We start from the raw sequence: 20,829 nt of genomic DNA, 5'->3' as shown, positions 1-20,829 counted from the left end.
GGTCCGGTCACAAAACTGGATACGGGTCAAAAATGAGCCACCGTTTGACTCCAGTCGGCTCATTAAAGTTAAATGGATTTCAGCGCTTGTCCGGCTGGGGTAAGGGAGCATCCGGTTTTCCCCTCCCCCAGCTGAATCCAGCACCCGTACTGTGAAAACAAGGTGTGAATTCAGCCTTACAGGCAGTACAGCTAAGTTGGGTTTATAGAACAGTCACCAATCAACAGGAAACTAAATAGGTGACATTAAAAATTATCCAGAAGTTTGTGGCTGTACCGACTATGATCTCTATAGAAATAAGACTATATTTATGATTAGGCCTGGACACAGTCCAAGCAGCCCACAGTTAAAGTGGCTTCAAGAGCCAAAAATGTGGGTATAGTTTAACCCATCACTGCAGAGCGTACAAGTGACTACAGCACTGATGGGACAGTAAGACAGAATACACAATTATTTAATACATGGGATGTCTTTTCTTTAATTCACAATAGTTCAGATGAAAAAAAATGATGCAGAGTTCTCACCTAGTAAGTGTGTGGCTGTGACGCTGGCGGGCGTCTTGTACTTTGCAGCCACACTGGAGGAGACGTCAAAACATCCTCTGACGTAGTAGTGTGCATTCATTTGCTGATTATTGTTTTACCTTTTTACATTTTTCCTGTCCCTGTGTCAGGATTGATCCATTTATATTGTATGTATTTGTTTTAATAAAATTAACATATAATTGAAGCACGATCTCTCTACAAATTCTCTATCATGTACCAGTAAACACTGGTGTTATCCTTGAGGTTTTGACTATATCTCTTTTTCTACTTAGACAATGATACAACCCTATGTGATCTTGTCTGCAAAGACCCCTTTCACACTATAAAGTTGTTCCGTTAAAAAGGCCTTAAAAACGTATGTTAAACGGCCATTACAAAATCCCATTCAAGCCTATGGGATTTTTTGATTATCCGTTATGACCTGTTATAATTCGTCATGAATAACGGACGTTATATGTGATGGAAGAATAAACGGCACATGAACTAATTTTTCTACAGTCGCAAGAAACGGGTAAATGAATGGCCGTTATTTCATTGAAGTCTATGGCAAACGGATGAGCCTTTGTCATCTGTTTGCACCTGGTTTATAATAATCGTTACTTCTGAGCATGCTCAGAAGAGGTGACATCAGCAGACTCCTGCAGTGCTGAGGGACTACTACTCCCATCATGAAACAGACTTGTTTCCATGATGGGAGTAGTAGTAATTCCCTGGCTGCGAGTGTCTGCAGACAGCTGCGGAGGCTACATTAGTGTTTGTACTACTACTACCCCCATCATGGAACACTGTTCCAAGATGGGGGTTGTAGTGCAGGGGCTGAGGGATTGATCACACTGAGTCTCAGAAGACCCGATGCGATTAGAAGTTATTAACCCCTTAATGACTCAGCGTTTTTCAGTTTTTGCATTTTCTTTTTTTCCTCACCACCTTCTAAAAATCCTAATGCTTTCAAATTTGCACCTAAAATTCCATATGATGGCTTATTTTTTGTGCCACCAATTCTACTTTGCAGTGTCATTAGTCATTTTACCCCAAAATCCATGGTGAAACTGGAAAAAAAATTAGCGCGACAAAATTGAAAAAATTTCATTTTGTAACTATGGGAGGCTTTCGTTTCTATGCAGTCCATTTTTCGATAAAAATGACACCTTCTCTTTATTCTGTAGGTCCATACGGTTAAAATGATCCCCTACTTATATAGGTTTGATTTTGTCGTACTTCTGAAAAAAATCATAACTACATGCAGGAAAATTTATACGTAAAAAATTCTCATCTTCTGACCCCTATAACTTTTTTTATTTTTCCGCGTACGGGACGGTATGAGGGCTCATTTTTTGCGCTGTTTTTATCGATACCATGTTTGTATTGATCGGAATTTTTGATCGCTTTTTATTCATTCATATGTTTATTTATTTTTTTTTTTTTATGGGAAAAGGGGGGGGATTCAAACTTTTTAGAGAAAGGGTTAATTGTCCTTTATTAACTTTTGTTTTCACTTTTATTTTGCAGTGTTATAGCTCCCATAGGGGGCTATAACACTGCACACACTGATCTTTTACACTGATCCCTGTAAAGCCACTGCTTTGCATGGGTCAGCATTATAGGGGGTTGATTGCTCAAGCCTGTAGCTCAGGCTTTCTAGCAATCGGACGTGACGGAGCAAGGTAAGGGGGCCTCTGCTCGCGATAGTCCTGATCAGCCCGACTGAGCTGCCGGGAAGCTTTTACTTCCGTTTTAGATGCAGCGATCAACTTTGATCGTTGCATCTAAAGGGTTAATAGCGCGCGACACAACGATCAGTGCTGCGCACTATTAGCCCAGGGTCCCGGCTATCATAAGCCGCCGGGACTGACCCGGGGTCACGGCGTGACCCTGTTTTAAATATCGGTCGCAGGACGTACAGGTACGCCCTGCGTCCTTAGGTTAAATGGGGGAGGTCGGCATGGTACACTCCCCTGCGATGTATTTTACTTTAAAGGGTACCCAGCAGATCCATCAAAAAAATATATATCACTCAGTACCCTGACCATGTACTGAGAGATCTCTCGCATGATCTATTTATACCCAGGACTGTATATATAACAAGGGGGCATCCTCTACGTCTACAGGAAAGAAGGTTTCTACACCAGCACAGACGGGGGCTCTTTACTGTAAGAGCAGTGAAACTGTGGAACTCTGCCAGAGGAGATGGTCATGGGGAACTCTGTAATAGAATTCAAAATGAGTCTGGATGCATTTTTGGAGAACAACATTATTGCTGGTTATGGATAGTAGATTTATAGGGACAGAACGTTGATCCAGGGATTTATTCTGATGCCATATTTTGAGTCAGGAAGAAATTTTTACCTCTAGTATGAGGTTTTTTTTTTTTGCCTTCCTCTGGATCAACTCGGTAGTGACTTGGGGATATAGGTTGAACTTGATGGACTCTGGTCTTTTTTCAACCTTATTAACTATGTTACATGAATGGAATGGCATGTCCCTGCTATGCCGGGCAGCAGGCTGGGGGGAATCATACATATATACATGGGGGGAATGTGATTATATAGTAAGGAACACTGAAGTTTAAAAACCTCGCCGGGACCCCTGAATGGCTCCTCAGTACCGGCCATTCAGGGCTCCCGGCTGGGAATTTAAAAATGAAAGTAAAATACTCTGTATATTGCAGGGGAGCGCAGCATGCCGTCCGCTCTCCTGTTTAATAACTTCTAATCGCATCAGGTCTCAGAAGTGAGTCACGGTGTGATCATTCCCTCAGCCCCTGTACTACAACCCCCATCATGGAACAGAGTCTGTTCCATGATGGTTGTAGTAGTTCAAGCACTAATGTAGCCTCCAATATGCCCGTTATTTTGACTAACGTTATTCAGCAGTTAGCACCCGTTATAACATCCGTTTTTACACAGAAAACAGATGTTTTTTTTTTTTGCATTTGTGCTGTTTTTTTTTTTTGGTGGATGATTTTCTAAAGTTGTCACCTGTTTGGTGTACCGTACACCACTTTATCCAATGGACTGGTATGTATCATTTGCGCCAAAAAATGTTGATGTTTCTATTTTTTGCGCAATTGCGCTTTTTTTTTAATTTTTTTAAATCTACTACAAATCTTCCAGTGGTAGAAAAGACACATAGAAAGTGTCGGACGATGCAGGAGCCAGCCCTCAGCACTGCAATACTACAACTAATGTCCCATGATGGGAGTAGTTGTACCGCAGTGCTGAGGGACTTTATTGGGACTGTTAAGACTGCTACTCCCATCATGGGCAGCCCCCGCATGATGGGAGTTGTAGTCCTGGGGCTGAGGTGCAGATTGCAGCTGCGATCCGCATTTATTAACTTAAAAAGTTGGCGGTACATGCGGCTTCACTGCACTGCTGCCCGCTCCTGTATACACTGTCACATTTCATAATCCCCTCCGCCGGAACATGGGAGCTCTGATTGGTGAATAGATATTAACCAATCAGCTCCCGTGTTCCGGCGGGGATTATGAATTATGAGAGCGTATACTGGAACAGGCGGCACATGTAGCTTTACTCCGCTCTCCGATGGCTTCTGTATACGCTCTCATTATTCATAATCCCCGCCAGAACAGGGGAGTTCTGATTGGTGAATAGTTATTTACCAATCAGAGCTCTCGTGTTCTGGCGGCGGGGATTATCACAGTGTATACAGGAGCCGGGGGTAGCGCAGTGTAGCCGCGTTTGTCGCTGGCTTTAAGTGAATAAATGCGGATCACAGCTGGTCTCTAGAGAATGACCTGCTTCGATCTGCACCTCAGCCCCTGGACTATAACTCCCATCATGGACGGAGTCTGTCCATTATGGGAGTAGTAGTCCCAATAGAGTTCCGCAGCTGGGGAAGGTGCAAGAGCTGTCCCTCAGCACTGCGGTGCTACAACTACTCCCATCATGGGACACAATGTCCCATGATGGGAGAAGTCGTCCAAGGGACAGATCACACTGGGTCTCACTCCTGAGACCCCCTGCAACCTTTACTACTCTGCCCCTTAGTGATGACATCATTAGGGGTGGAGCTATGCAGTTCAGGCCTGAAGCCAGGGTGGTAAGTATGGCTCTGTTCTCATTATGCGTTTTACATAATGGAAACTGAGCCTTTCTGGCAGTGTGTTCCCAAACAGGGTGACTACAGCTGTATAACTACAGCCCCCTGATGGGAGTTGTAGTTTAGCAACAATTGGAGACTCCTTGTTTAGGAAAACACTGCATTATGTGTGCTCTGCCCAGGGGAGAGCGCGCCCCCCCCCCCCCCCCCCCCCCAAAAAAAATACCCATTTTTCGTGTTTTTGTTTTTTTTCCTCAGTTAAGATACGTGAATGCACAGGACTACATCAGTCGGTGGACTGCAACGAGGACCAGCGTTTTTTAATGTCAATAAAAGGGTTGAGGGGGGAGTTTTTTTTAAATAAAATAAAAAATTGTTGTGTTTTTTTATAATTGAATTTTCAGGCTTAGTAGTGGAAGCTATCTTGTAGACTGAATCCATTACTAATTGGGTCTTAACGTTAGCCACAAACCAGCTAGCGCCAACCCCCAATTATTACCCTGGTACCCACCGCCACAGGCGTGTCGGGAAGAGCCGGTACCAACAGGCCCAAAGCATCAAATATAGCGCTCCTGGGCCTAGGTGGTAACAGGCTGGTGTTATTTAGGCTGGGGAGGGCCAGTAACAATGATCTTGGCCTACTCTGGTAACATCAGGCTGTTGCTGCTTGGTTGGTATTTGGCTAAGAATGAAAATACGGGAACCATATATATATATTTTACCCCTTTTTCTTTCAATAAATAAATTAAAAACGCATAAGATTCCCCATATTTTCATTCTCAGCCAGATACCAACTAAGCAGCAACAGCCTGATGTTACCAGAGTGAGTGAGGACCATTGTTACTGGCCCTCCCCAGTCTAAATAACACCAGCCTGTTACCGTGTAGGCCCAGGGGCTCCATTTTTGATCCATCAGACCCCCCCCCCCCCCCCCCCCCCATGTTGGCAATCGCCCGTGAAGGGCTAGGGGTGAGGTAGTAGGGGTGCCACCCCTGCTATTGGTTGTCTAGAAGCGTCGACCAATAGTAGATTGGGGGGGGTTAACTTTCTGTTTCCCCGTTCTGCCCACCCAGAATAGGCGGGGCAGAACGGGGAAACCGAGGAGCACGCACCGGCACCGACGGTTCACTTACCCATTGTCGACAGCAGCTGGCGGAGGAGATTGGCGGGCGGCTGAATCCTATGGAAGCCAGTGAGTTGCCTAGCAGCATCTGGAGGGATACAGTGGTCTTTAACCCCTTAAGGACCGGAGGTTTTTCCGTTTTTGCATTTTCGTTTTTTGCTCCTTGCCTTTAAAAAATCATAACTCTTTCAAATTTACACCTAAAAATCCATATGATGGCTTATTTTTTGCGCCACCAATTCTACTTTGTAATGACGTCAGTCATTTTGCCCAAAAATCTATGGTGAAGCGGGAAAAAAAATCATTGTGCGACAAAATTTTAAAAAAACGCTGTTTTGTAACTTTTGGGGGCTTCCGTTTCTACGTAGTACATTTTTCGGTAAAAATGACACCTGATATGTATTCTGTAGGTCCATACGATTAAAATGATCCCCTACTTATATAGGTTTGATTTTGTCGGACTTCTGGAAAAAATCATAACTACATGCAGGAAAATTAATACGTTTAAAATTGTCATCTTCTGACCCCTATAACTTTTTTATTTTTCCGTGTATGGGGCGGTATGAGGGCTCATTTTTTGCGCCGTGATCTGAAGTTTTTAACGGTACCATTTTTGCATTGATAGGACTTATTGATCGCTTTTTATTCATTTTTTCATGATATAAAAAGTGACCAAAAATGCACTATTTTGGACTTTGGAATTTTTTTGCGCGCACGCCATTGACCGTGCGGTTTAATTAACGATATATTTTTATAATTCGGACATTTCCGCACGCGGCGATACCATTTATGTTTATTTTTATTTTTATTTACACTGTGTTTTTTCTTTTATGGGAAAAGGGGGGTGATTCAAACTTTTAATAGGGAAGGGGTTAAATGATGTTTATTCACTTTTTTTTTGCACTTTTTTTTTGCAGTGTTATAGGTCCCATAGGGACCTATAACACTGCACACACTGATCTTTTACATTGATCACTGGTTTCTCATAAGAAACCAGTGATCGATGGTTCTGCCGCATGACTGCTCATGCCTGGATCTCAGGCACTGAGCAGTCATTCGGCGATCGGACAGCGAGGAGGCAGGTAGGGGCCCTCCCGCTGTCCTGTCAGCTGTTCGGGATGCCGCGATTTCACCGCGGCTATCCCGAACAGCCCACTGAGCTAGCCGGCATGCTTTCGGTTTCACTTTAGACGCGGCGTTCAACTTTGAACGCCGCGTCTAAAGGGTTAATAGCGCGCGGCACAGCGATCAATGCCGCGCGCTATTAGCCACGGGTCCCGGCCGTTGTTAGAGGCCGGGCCCGACCCGCTATGACGCGGGGCCACGCCGTGGCCCCGCGTTATAGATCGGGAGTGGACACATGACGTTCCAGTACGTCATGTGTCCTTAAGGGGTTAAACACTAGCTCTCCAGATGTTGCAAAACTACAACTCCCAGCATGCCCAGACAGCTGTTTGCAAATCCCAGCATGCCCAGACAGCTGTTTGGGTATGCTGGGATTTGCAGTTTTGCAACATCTGGAGAGCTACAGTTTAGAGACCACTGTGCAGTGGACTCTAAACTGTAGCTCTCCAGATGTTGAAAAACTGCAAATCCCAGCATGCCCGAACAGCTTTCTCAGCGTGCTGGGAGTTGTAGTTGCGTACCTCCAGCTGTTGCATTACTAAATCTCCCAGCATGCCCTTCGGCGATTAGTACATGCTGGGAGGAGTAGTTTTGAAACAGCTGGAGGTTTGTCCACCAGTATTTTAGTGAATTTGTTTTTTGTCATTTTCAAAAGGGAAAATAGGAAAAAAAAGCCCTAAAAAATTTGTAACCCCATTTCTTCTGAGTAAGAATATACACCATATTTGGATGTAAAGTGCTCTGCGGGCGGACTACAATGCTCAGAAGAGGAGTGCCCATCGGGCACTCCTCTTCTGAGCATTGTAGTCCGCCCGCAGAGCACTTTACATCCAAATATGGTGTATATTCTTACTCAGAAGAAATGGGGTTACAAATTTTTTAGGGCTTTTTTTTCCTATTTTCCCTTTTGAAAATGACAAAAAACAAATTCACTAAAATACTGGTGGACAAACCTCCAGCTGTTTCAAAACTACTCCTCCCAGCATGTACTAATCGCCGAAGGGCATGCTGGGAGATTTAGTAATGCAACAGCTGGAGGTACGCAACTACAACTCCCAGCACGCTGAGAAAGCTGTTCGGGCATGCTGGGATTTGCAGTTCTTGTCCAAGGGACTAAAGCAGAACACAATCTACTTGTCCTGGCAGATAAAATAATTTCCACCAAAATAGTCTGATCCCCCCCACTAGACCACCAGGGATGGATATAAGATCCTTTAGACACTGCTGACAGCGGTGATCTAATGGGTTAATAGGTGATCGCAGTATGTCAGGATATTAGCGGCCGGAGAGCTGTAGATCCTCTTACACCCGAGGCAACCACAGAAAAGTCTACATGTAACTTTTTGATCACCTTATAAAATATTTCTCATATGAAGTGACCAAAAATGAGCAATTCTGGACTATTATTTACATTTACACCGTTCACCGTACGGTTTAATTAACATTATATTTTAATAGTCTGGACATTTCCACATGTAGCGATACCACTTATGTTTATTTTTGTACATTATTTTTATTTAAAGAAAATTGGAAACTTTTATTAGGAAAGGGGCTTATTCACATGTATACGCACTTTTTAAAATAGGGGGGGGGGGGGGGTTCTGCTTCTCCAGTTTATATGGTGCATTTTGTGTCAGAAAATGCTGGAAGTTGCATTTAGTTACTAGATAACTACAACTCCCAGCATGCCCTGATACAGTCTATGGTTCTGTGGGTGTTGCAGCATGTTGCACTGTATAGTACAGTTAAGGTTATTGTGTAACATGCTGGGAGTTGTAGTTTTGGTTCGTGTCAGCTGCAGAGCCATAGTCTGTGTCAAGGAATACTGGGAATTACAGTTAGTAACTACAACACCCAGCATGCCCTGATGCAGCCTATGGCTCTGCAGCTGACCCGAACCAAAACTACAACTCCCAGCATGTTACACTGTATAGTTCTACAGTTTAGGTTATGGTCCAACATGCTGGGAGTTGTAGTTTTGGTTCGGGCGTGTTTGTCTGCATCCGTGGGGCTCTTGGTCGTCGGGTGAGTATGAAGGGGGCGGGATTCTGGGGGTGCAATTTAGTGCGGGGGCCACTAAAAATAAAATTAGATGGTACAACTGCCCTAATGCCTGATGTGACAGTCCGCTCCTATACAAAACATTCATGCATACACATCATACATGCACCAGCCACTGCCCCCATATACATACATACACACACACCCCCGCCACTGCCCCCCCCACATCATACATTACATACATACATACACTTACACCATACATATACACCATACATATGCGCACATCATACATACACCTGCCGCTGCCCACCCCACATTATACATCACATACATACACACATCATACATTACATACACACATACACTCACACCATACATATGCATCATACATATACACACATCATACATACACCTGCCGCTGCCCACCCCACATCATACATTACATACACACATACACTTACACCATACATATGCGCACATCATACATACACCTGCCGCTGCCCACCCCACATTATACATCACATACATACACACATCATACATTACATACACACATACACTCACACCATACATATGCATCATACATATACACACATCATACATACACCTGCCGCTGCCCACCCCACATCATACATTACATACACACATACACTTACACCATACATATGCGCACATCATACATACACCTGCCGCTGCCCACCCCACATTATACATCACATACATACACACATCATACATTACATACACACATACACTCACACCATACATATGCATCATACATATACACACATCATACATACACCTGCCGCTGCCCACCCCACATCATACATTACATACACACATACACTTACACCATACATATGCGCACATCATACATACACCTGCCGCTGCCCACCCCACATTATACATCACATACATACACACATCATACATTACATACACACATACACTCACACCATACATATGCATCATACATATACACACATCATACATACACCTGCCGCTGCCCACCCCACATCATACATTACATACACACATACACTTACACCATACATATGCGCACATCATACATACACCTGCCGCTGCCCACCCCACATTATACATCACATACATACACACATCATACATTACATACACACATACACTCACACCATACATATGCATCATACATATACACACATCATACATACACCTGCCGCTGCCCACCCCACATCATACATTACATACACACATACACTTACACCATACATATGCGCACATCATACATACACCTGCCGCTGCCCACCCCACATTATACATCACATACATACACACATCATACATTACATACACACATACACTCACACCATACATATGCATCATACATATACACACATCATACATACACCTGCTGCTGCCCACCCCACATCATACATCACACACATCACACACACATCACACTTAGACATTATACACACATTATACATTACATACACATCACACATAGACATCATACACTCACACCATACATATCCACCAGTGTTTCCCAACCAGGGTGCCTCCAGCTGTTGCAAAACTACAACTCCCAGCATGCCCTGTAGTTTTGCAACAGCTGGAGGCACCCTGGTTGGGAAACACTGATATACACCATACATATGCACACATCATACATACACCTGCCGCTGCCCCCCCATCATACATTACATACACACATCACACATACACTCACTCCCTACATATACAACCACCCTTCCTGCCACCGCCTGTATTCTCGGCCTCCTCACCTGAGCCGCCATGAGTGGACATCAGAGCTGTAGTCCCGGCCGGTGTGAGGTGACATTTCCGTCCTCCCCCTCCCCTCCCCCGCTCTGTGTTTTCCCCGTGCAAACAAGCAACCGCCCCGTGGTGGATTAGGTCCTGTCTAGACAGAGCAGGGGGAGGGGAGGGATAGAGCTGTGTGTGGGGGATGGAGCTGTGCACGGAGCTGTCTACATCCTCTCACCCTGCTGTGTCTTCTGAGCTCCGTCCATCCTCCGGGAGGGGAGATAAGGGGGCTCTGCAGTCAGCTGGAGGCCGCCGCCCCCTCCATACACTCTGAGCAGCTCCTGCGCCTCACACCGGCATTAAAGAAAAATAAGGGGGAAGTCTGTCTGTCCCTGCTCCCCCGATACAGGGCTAAATCTATAAACAATTCACCTGCCCGGCACCCAAGACTACTTGTCCCGGGCGTCGGCCTATAGGATTTCCAAATCCCTGTAAATACTCACTGTACCCCTTATTAGATTCTGTTAGGGGTGTAGTTTCCAAAATGTGGTCACATGGGGGGGGGGGGGGGGGGTCCACTGTTCTGGCACCACGGGGGGCTTTGTAAATGCACATGGCCCCTGACTTCCATTCCAACCAAATTCTCTTTCCAAAAGCTCAATGGCGCTCCTCTTCTGAGCATTGTAGTTCGCCAGCAGAGCACTTGACGTCCATACTTGGGGTATTTCCATACTCAGAAGAAATGGAGTTACAAATTTTTGGGGTCATTTTCTCCTTTTACCCCTTGTAAAAATGTAAAATTTGGGGGGAAAAAAACCTGCATTTTAGTGGGAAAAACATTTTTTTTTTTCATTTACACATCCAACTTTAACAAGAAGTAGTGAAACACCTGTGAGGTCTTATGGCTTACTGCACCCCTTGTTACGTTCCTTGAGGGGGTCACCAAACATATACAAGTATAGATTGCTGAAATAGCGTTTCGCCTAAATAAATATCAGCAATACACAAAATACTGAAAAATACAAATTTTTATTGAATAAATATACAGATATGAATAAAATCAAAGTACATAAGTATGGTGCACAGGACTAAAAGAATGCAGTAGGCAAAAGGCTATATACCAACAATATAGTACATGTAATAGTATAAATCACAATGGTGTAGACTACACAAATGAATATATAAAACCATAAGAATAACCCAATGTAGAGCCAGATGCCGCCTGCACTTACCCGAACGTACGTTTCGCGCTACTGCGCTTTGTCAGGGGGTGTGGCTAATACTGACTAGTGGTGCTGTATTAATAGTATGGGGGAACCAATCACAGGTAAAGAGCTAACTGACTGACACCTAAAAGCACCTATGCCAGACAGAGTGGTAATAAACATCAGGTGCATTACCTCATGCATAGATCCGGCTGGCCAATAGGAGGGCATGAAGCGTAACCATCCCGGCGCCACAGCATGAAGACACACGCTGGCATGTGACCGGAACGGGTCACATGACCACGTGTGCCACACGATGACGAGGGGACATGGCTGGCCAATAGAAGGACATGTAGTTGCTATGGCCAACTTTTCCTCTGGACGGGTCTCTCCCCTCTGCAGACACCGATACAGTCCTGTGTGATCTCTCTCCTCTGCAGACACTCGATACAATCCTGTGTAATCTCTCTCCTCTGCAGACACTAATACAGTCCTGTGTGATCTCTCTCCTCTGCAGACACCGATAAAGTCTTGTGTGATCTCTCTCCTCTGCAGACATTAATACAATCCTGTGTGATCTCTCTCCTCTGCAGACACCGATACAGTCTTGTGTGATCTCTCTCCTCTGCAGACACCGATACAATCCTGTGTGATCTCTCTCCTCTGCAGACACTGATATAATCCTGTGTGATCTCTCTCCTCTGCAGAAACTAATACAATCCTGTGTGATCTCTCCCCACTGCAGACACCGATACAGTCCTGTGTGATCTCTCTCCTCTGCAGACACCGATACAGTCCTGTGTGATCTCTCTTCTCTGCAGACACCAATACAGTCCTGTGTGATCTCTCCCCTCTGCAGACACCGATACAGTCCTGTGTGATCTCTCTCCTCTGCAGACACCGATACAATCTTGTGTGATCTCTCTCCTCTGCAGACACCGATACAATCCTGTGTGATCTCTCCCCTCTGCAAACACCGATACAATCCTGTGTGATCTCTCTCCTCTGCAGACACCGATACAGTCTTGTGTGATCTCTCTCCTCTGCAGACACTGATACAATCCTGTGTGATCTCTCTCCTCTGCAGACACCGATACAGTCCTGTGTGATCTCTCCCCTCTGCAGACACTGATACAATCCTGTGTGATCTCTCTCCTCTGCAGACACCAATACAGTCCGGTGTGATCTCTTTCCTCTGCAGACACCGATACAGTCCTGTGTGATCTCTCTCCTCTGCAGACACTGATAAAGTCTTGTGTGATCTCTCTCCTCTGCAGACATTAATACAATCCTGTGTGATCTCTCTCCTCTGCAGACACCGATACAGTCTTGTGTGATCTCTCTCCTCTGAAGACACTAATACAATCCTGTGTGATCTCTCTCCTCTGCAGACACCGATACAGTCCTGTGTGATCTCTCTCCTCTGCAGACACCGATACAGTCCTGTGTGATCTCTCTCCTCTGCAGACACCAATACAGTCTTGTGTGATCTCTCCCCTCTGCAGACACCAATACAATCCGGTGTGATCTCTCTCCTCTGCAGACACCGATACAATCCTGTGTGATCTCTCTCCTCTGCAGACACTGATACAATCCTGTGTGATCTCTCCCCTCTGCAGACACCGATACAGTCTTGTGTGATCTCTCCCCTCTGCAGACACTGATACAGTCTTGTGTGATCTCTCTCCTCTGCAGACACCAATACAATCCTGTGTGATCTCTCTCCTCTGCAGACACCAATACAATCCTGTGTGATCTCTCCCCTCTGCAGACACTGATACAATCCTGTGTGATCTCTCTCTTCTGCAGACACCAATACAATCCTGTGTGATCTCTCTCCACTGCAGACACCGATAGTCCTGTGTGATCTCTCTCCTCTGCAGACACCAATACAATCCTGTGTGATCTCTCTCCTCTGCACACACCGATGCAACCCTGTGTGATCTCTCCCCTCTGCAGACACCAATACAGTCCTGTGTGATCTCTCTCCTCTGCAGACACCGATACAGTATTGTGTGATCTCTCTCCTCTGCAGACACCGATACAGTCTTGTCTGATCTCTCTCCTCTGCAGACACCGATACAGTCCTGTGGGATCTCTTCTCTGCAGACACTGATACAGTCCTGTGTGATCTCTCTCCTCTGCAGAAACTGATACAATCTTGTGTGATCTCTCTCCTCTGCAGACACTGATACAATCCTGTGTGATCTCTCTCCTTTGCAGACACCGATACAGTCGTGTGTGATCTCTCTCCTCTGCAGACACCGATACAATCCTGTGTGATCTCTCTCCTCTGCAGACACTGATACAATCCTGTGTGATCTCTCCCCTCTGCAGACACTGATACAGTCCTGTGTGATCTCTCCCCTCTGCAGACACCGATACAGTCCTGTGGGATCTCTTCTCTGCAGACACTGATACAGTCCTGTGTGATCTCTCTCCTCTGCAGAAACTGATACAATCTTGTGTGATCTCTCTCCTCTGCAGACACTGATACAATCCTGTGTGATCTCTCTCCTTTGCAGACACCGATACAGTCGTGTGTGATCTCTCTCCTCTGCAGACACCGATACAGTCTTGTGTGATCTCTCCCCTCTGCAGACACTGATACAGTCTTGTGTGATCTCTCTCCTCTGCAGACGCCAATACAATCCTGTGTGATCTCTCTCCTCTGCAGACACCAATACAATCCTGTGTGATCTCTCCCCTCTGCAGACACTGATACAATCCTGTGTGATCTCTCTCTTCTGCAGACACCAATACAATCCTGTGTGATCTCGCTCCTCTGCAGACACCGATAGTCCTGTGTGATCTCTCTCCTCTGCAGACACCAATACAATCCTGTGTGATCTCTCTCCTCTGCACACACCGATGCAACCCTGTGTGATCTCTCCCCTCTGCAGGCACCAATACAGTCCTGTGTGATCTCTCTCCTCTGCAGACACCGATACAGTCCTGTGGGATCTCTTCTCTGCAGACACTGATACAGTCCTGTGTGATCTCTCTCCTCTGCAGAAACTGATACAATCTTGTGTGATCTCTCTCCTCTGCAGACACCGATACAGTCCTGTGTGATCTCTTCTCTGCAGACACTAATACAGTCCTGTGGGATCTCTTCTCTGCAGACACCGATACAATCCGGTGTGATCTCTCTCCTCTGCAGACACCGATACAGTCTTGTGTGATCTCTCCCCTCTGCAGACACCAATACAGTCTTGTGTGATCTCTCTCTTCTGCAGACACCGATACAGTCCTGTGGGATCTGTCCCCTCTGCAGACACTGATAGTCTTGTGATCTCTCTCGTTGTCAGATGTTTTCACTACTAATACTATATGCATCCCTTCCTGGCCATCCATGCTTTCATCCGTACTAACCCTATAGTGAGCCCTAGTCAGTCATGCTATCATCACTTCTAACTCAAAAGGCACCACTGGCCATGATGTCATCACTACTACCCCTATAGGAACCCCTGGCCAACTATGCTATTATCAGTACAAATCCTATAGGGACCCCTAGCTGGCCATGTGATCATCAATACTAACCCTATAGGCACCCCTTGCTAGTCATGCTATTATCACTGATATATAGGCACCCCTGACTGGCCATGCAATCTCACAACTATCCCTATAGGCACCTCTGGGCTGTCATCACTACCGACCCTATAGCCCCCCTGACCAGGTATGCAATCTCACTACTAACCCTATTTGCACCCACCCCCCAGCTAGCCATGCTATCATCACTACCAACCCTGCAGGCCATCCCCTGCCCAAACATATTGTCATCACTACTAACCCTATAGCCCCCCCCACGGCCAGCCATGCTGCCATTACTACTAACTCTATAGTAGTGATGAGCGGCATATGCCATATTCGAATTCGCTATATTTCGCGAATATGAGGACGAATATTCGTCCCATATTGGTGAAATTCGAATATTCTTTATATTCGTAACGTTTTTTTGAATTGCGAAAATTCGCTATTGCGAATGCGAAATTAATAGCGAAATTTCGCTCGTCTGCGCATGCGCGCTATAACATCATGCGAGGGACGTTGCTAGGGACGTTGCTAAGCTCTGACAACTGTGCTTGCAGAACTCTCATTGGCTCACAGGCATAAGTAGGGTGAAATTTCCACAAATATTCGTATTGCGAACGCAATACTTTGCCGAACGCAATGAGAATATTCGCATGCATAAACCTCTCGCCTCACAGTCTCATCCCTTGGTCTTTAATGAAATGATACAAGCATTGCATTTATCAGTCAAAGGAGATCCCTACAATGTGCTCAGTTTTTAAAAAAACAGTTTGGAAAAAAAGACGAATATTCGTAATAGCGAATTTTAATCGCAAAATTCGTAATATTGGCGAATATGCAATATTTGTGACGAATGTTCGAATTGCGAATATTCGTGAGCAACACTACTCTATAGGCACCCCCTGACCAGCCATGATATTGCCACTACTAAGCTCCATGCAATCTCACTTGGGTGGGGTTGGTAGTGGTCACTAACACTTCAAATTCTCAGTAAGTATCTGGAGATTGTATCCATTACCTTGCTATGTTGTGCGCTTTATTCTTGTGCTTTCTTCTTTCCCCAGCAGGATACAGTCTCTTGCTGCAATCCTCTCTGTTTCCTGGATGTTTTGAAACAAACAGCGCATTGTGCAACTTCCCATTTTTCTCTTTTTTTTGTTTTTGTTAACTGTAATAGAGTTTCCTCCAGTGTGACCAGCCATTATAACAGTGCAAAGAATACTGAATACAGTCCTGAAAAATGAGATCATCATTGCAGGTGGGATGGAGAAAGGTAAGCGCCTCCGCAGCCTCCACACAGGAGCTTGTCTTACTTTATTCTTGCATAGGTATTCCGGATTCTTTTAGACTTTATTCCTGTTTTTGGGGATGTGAAGCAAAAACGTGAAAATACTTCTAGACTTTATGCAGCATATTGAAACAAATGGAGTCAGCTTATAAAGTGTGAACTCCTTTTTGTGTCTCCTGACTGTCCTTATACCACTACGGAGCTGCAGAACCTCTTAACCATGAAAACATCAGATCAACATTAAAGGAGTAGTCCAGTGGTGACCCAGTGGTGAACAACTTATCCCCTATCCTAAGGATAGGGGATAAGTTTGAGATCGCGGGGGGTCCGACCGCTGGGGCCCCCTGCGATCTCTCTGTACAGGGGCCAGGCTCTCCGGCCAGATAGCGGGTGTAGACCCCCGCACGAAGCGGCGGCCGACACGCCCCCTCAATACAACTTGCCTTCAACAATCTACTGTTCTGCCATAGAGATGTATTGAGGGGGCGTGTCGGCCGTCGCTTCATGCGGGGGTCAACACCCGCTATCTGGCCGGAGAGCCTGGCCCCCGTACTATCCTTAGGATAGGGGATACGTTTTTCACCACTGGACTACCCCTTTAAAGGGGTATTCCAGGAAAAAACTTTTTAAATATATATATATATATATATATATATATATATATATATATAGCAAAAGGAGAGCAGCACATCCCCAGTATATAGTGCACGGGTGCCGTCAGCATAGAGCCCAGGTTCAGGGATCCATAAAACGTTGTGTGAATAAAATCCACTTTTTTGCACTTTATAGAGTTGCTGCTGCCTATTTGCTACTATATATATAAATATATATATATATATATATATATATATATATCAACTGGCTCCAGAAATTTTAACAAATTTGTAAATTACTTCTATTAAAAAATCTTAATCCTTTCAATAATTATCAGCTGCTGAAGTTGAGTTGTTGTTTTCTGTCTGGTAACAGTGCTCTCTGCTGGCATCTCTGCTTGTCTCGGGGACTGCACAGAGTAGAAGAGGTTTGCTATGGGGATTTGCTTCTAAACTGGGCGGTTCCCTAGACACGTGTCATCAGAGAGCACTTAGACAGAAAAGAACAACTCAACTTCAGCAGCTCATCAGTACTGAAAGGATTAATATTTTTTAATAGAAATAATTTACAAATCTGTTTAACTTTCTGGAGCCAGTTGATATATATAAAAAAGTTTTTTTCCTGGAATACCCTTAACGACAATGGACGTAAATGTACGTCGTGGTACTTGGCGCACCATGACGTACATTTACACACCGACATGATCTATCAGCAGCCAGGGACCCGCCAGTAATGGCGGACATCCGCGATTGCGCGGATGTCCGCCGTTAACCCCTCAGATGCCGTGATCAATACAGATCACGGCATCTGCGGCAGTGCGGTACTTTGAATGGATGATCGGATCGCCCGCAGCGCTGCCGCGGGAATCCGACCATCCAGCATGGCGGCCGGAGGTCCCCTCACCTGGCTCCGGCCGTCTCCTGGGGTCTTCTGCTCTGGTCTGAGATAGTGCAGACCAGAGCAGAAGATGACCGATAATACTGAGCAGTGCTGTGTCCTATACATAGAACTGCACAGTATTAGTAATCAAATGATTGCCATGAATAATCCCCTATGGGGACATAAAAAGGGTTAAAAAAAAAAGTTAAAAAATGTAAAATAAAAAAGTTACAAAATTAGAAAAATCCTCTCCCCCAATAAAAAAGTAAAACGTTGTTTTTCCAATTTTACCCCCAAAAAAGCGTAATAAAAAAATGAATACACATATTTGGTATCACCGCATGTGTAAAAGTCTGAACTATTAAAACATATTGTTAATCATCCCGTACGGTGAACGGCGTAAACGTCAAAAAATTAAAAAGTCCAAAATTGCTGCTTTTTTGGCACATTTTATTCCAAAAATTTTTTATAAAAAATTAATAAACATTTAAACCTAAGCAAAAGTGGTACTGATAAAAACTACAGATCATGGTGCAAAAAATTAGCCCTCATACCGCCCCATATACGGAAAAATGAGAAAGTTATAGGTGATCAAAATAGGGCAATTTCAAACATATTAATTTTATTAAAATGGTTTGAGATTTTTTTTTAAGCGGTACAATTATAGTAAAGAATATAATCATGGGTATCATTTTAATCATATTGACCCACAGAATAAAGAAAACATGCTTTTTTTTACCATAAAGTGTACAGCGTGAAAACAAAACCTTCCAAAATTTGCTAAATTGCGTTTTTCTTTTAAATTTTGCCACATAAATAATATTTGTTTGGTTGCGCGTACATTTTATGGTAAAACAAGTGATGTTTTTACAAAGTACAATTGGTGACGCAAAAAACAAGCCCTCATATGGGTCTGTGGATGGAAATATAGGAGAGTTATGATTTTTAGAAGGCGAGGAGGAAAAAAACGAAAATGCAAAAATAAAATTGGTCTGGTCCTTAAAGGGTACCTCTCATCAAATAAGCTTTTGATATATTTTAGATGAATGAATGTTGAATAACTTTCCAATAGCATGTTAATGAAAAATACGCTTCTTTCTATTGTATTTTTCACGATCAGTCCTGTCAGCAAGCATTTCTGACTCATGCTGGAGTCCTAAACACTCAGAGCTGCCAGCCTGCTTTGTTCACAGCCAAACAGGCCGTGAACAAAGCAGGCTGGCAGCTCTGAGTGTTCTCCTTTGTGAACAAAGCAGACTGGCAGCTCGTAGTGTTTAGGACTCCAGCATGAGACTCCTTCAGTGGGGAGGAGATTTGGACCCAGGGGCAGGTATAAATGGGTTCATTTACTCGCATATTATGGCGATATTGTGGCTGATAGCCACAGTTTCTTAAAAGAAAAATTGCAGTGCTGTTTCAGTTTTAGAAAAACTTTGAGCGTGGCCAATTTTCCTTCATTTCTACTTATGCAGTTTTTTTTCAACTTTAATGTTGAAGGGGTACTCCGCCCCTAGACATCTTATCCCCGATCCAAAGGATAGGGGATAAGATGTCTGATCGCGGGGGTCCCCCCCCCCCCCCCCCGCGATACCCCAGACATCCGGTGCACAGACCAAAATTCACTCCATGACGGAGCATCCACTGAGCTATTATCCTGCAGCTACACTAGCAGGGAACACCCACTGAGCTCTGATCCTGCAGCTCCACTAGCGGGGAACTTTCTCTGAGCTCTGATCCTGCAGCTCCACTAGCGGGGAACACCCACTGAGCTCTGATCCTGCAGGGAACACCCTCTGAGCTCTGATCCTGCAGTTCCACTAGCGGGGAACTTTCTCTGAGCTCTGATCCTTCAGCTCCACTAGCGGGGAACACCCACTGAGCTCTGATCCTGCAGGGAACACCCTCTGAGCTCTGATCCTGCAGTTCCACTAGCGGGGAACTTCCTCTGAGCTCTGATCCTGCAGCTCCACTAGTGGGGAATGCCCACTGAGCTCTGATCGTACAGCTCCACTAGCGGGGAACGCCCACTGAGCTCTGATCCTGCAGCTCCACAAGCAGAGAACACCCACTGAGCTCTGATCCTGCAGCTCCACAAGCAGAGAACACCCACTGAGCTCTGATCCTGCAGCTCCACAAGCAGGGAACACCCACTGAGCTCTGAACCTGCAGCTCCACAAGCAGAGAACACCCACTGAGCTCTGATCCTGCAGCTCCACAAGCAGAGAACACCCACTGAGCTCTGATCCTGCAGCTCCACAAGTAGGGAACACCCACTGAGCTCTGATCCTGCATCTCCACAAGCACGGAACACCCACTGTGCTCTGAACCTGCAGCTCCACAAGCAGGGAACACCCACTGTGCTCTGATCCTGCAGCTCCACTAGCAGGGAAACCCACTGTGCTCTGATCTGCAGCTCCACAAGCAGGGAACACCCACTGAGCTCTGATCTGCAGCTTCACAAGCAGGGAACACCCACTGAGCTCTGATCTGCAACTGCATAAGCAGAAAACAACCAGCTTTACAATGACATGTATCTGACAAAATTTAAAGAGTTGTTAAACAATGTACATACTTTGATGTCTGGGTCTGATTTGATCTACCAGTAATAGGGGCCCTGTATAATGCTTGTTTCTCCTCTCTCATATAGTGTCTAGCTGGATGATGTTCTGCTGTTTGCCCTGGATTTTACTATTAGCTGCCGCACCAATAACAGGTATGTCAGGGCAT

The 20,829-nt window shown here is 45.0% G+C and overlaps 1 protein-coding gene across 4 annotated transcripts in view; it reads left to right on the top strand.

Moving 5' to 3' along the window:
* The first annotated feature begins 951 nt into the window (after nucleotides 1-951).
* IL31RA (interleukin 31 receptor A) overlaps nucleotides 952-20,829 on the top strand; it is a 64,189-nt gene continuing 44,311 nt past the window's right edge. For 2 of the 4 annotated variants that reach the window (XM_056547563.1, XM_056547545.1), the window contains exons 1-2: nucleotides 16,370-16,614; nucleotides 20,750-20,817. In XM_056547563.1, coding sequence (XP_056403538.1) covers nucleotides 16,605-16,614; nucleotides 20,750-20,817 — 78 coding nt within the window. In that variant the 5' untranslated portion in view covers nucleotides 16,370-16,604. Of the gene's footprint in view, nucleotides 1,057-16,369; nucleotides 16,615-20,749; nucleotides 20,818-20,829 lie in introns of those variants that run through there. The other 2 variants (XM_056547553.1, XM_056547569.1) reach the window with 2 other exon arrangements.

The sequence above is a fragment of the Hyla sarda genome, chromosome 1 (assembly GCF_029499605.1).
Source record: "Hyla sarda isolate aHylSar1 chromosome 1, aHylSar1.hap1, whole genome shotgun sequence".
Classification (NCBI taxonomy): domain Eukaryota; kingdom Metazoa; phylum Chordata; class Amphibia; order Anura; family Hylidae; genus Hyla; species Hyla sarda.
The sequence above is the reverse complement of the archived record's forward strand: the minus strand, read 5'-3'. Positions and strand labels throughout refer to the sequence as shown.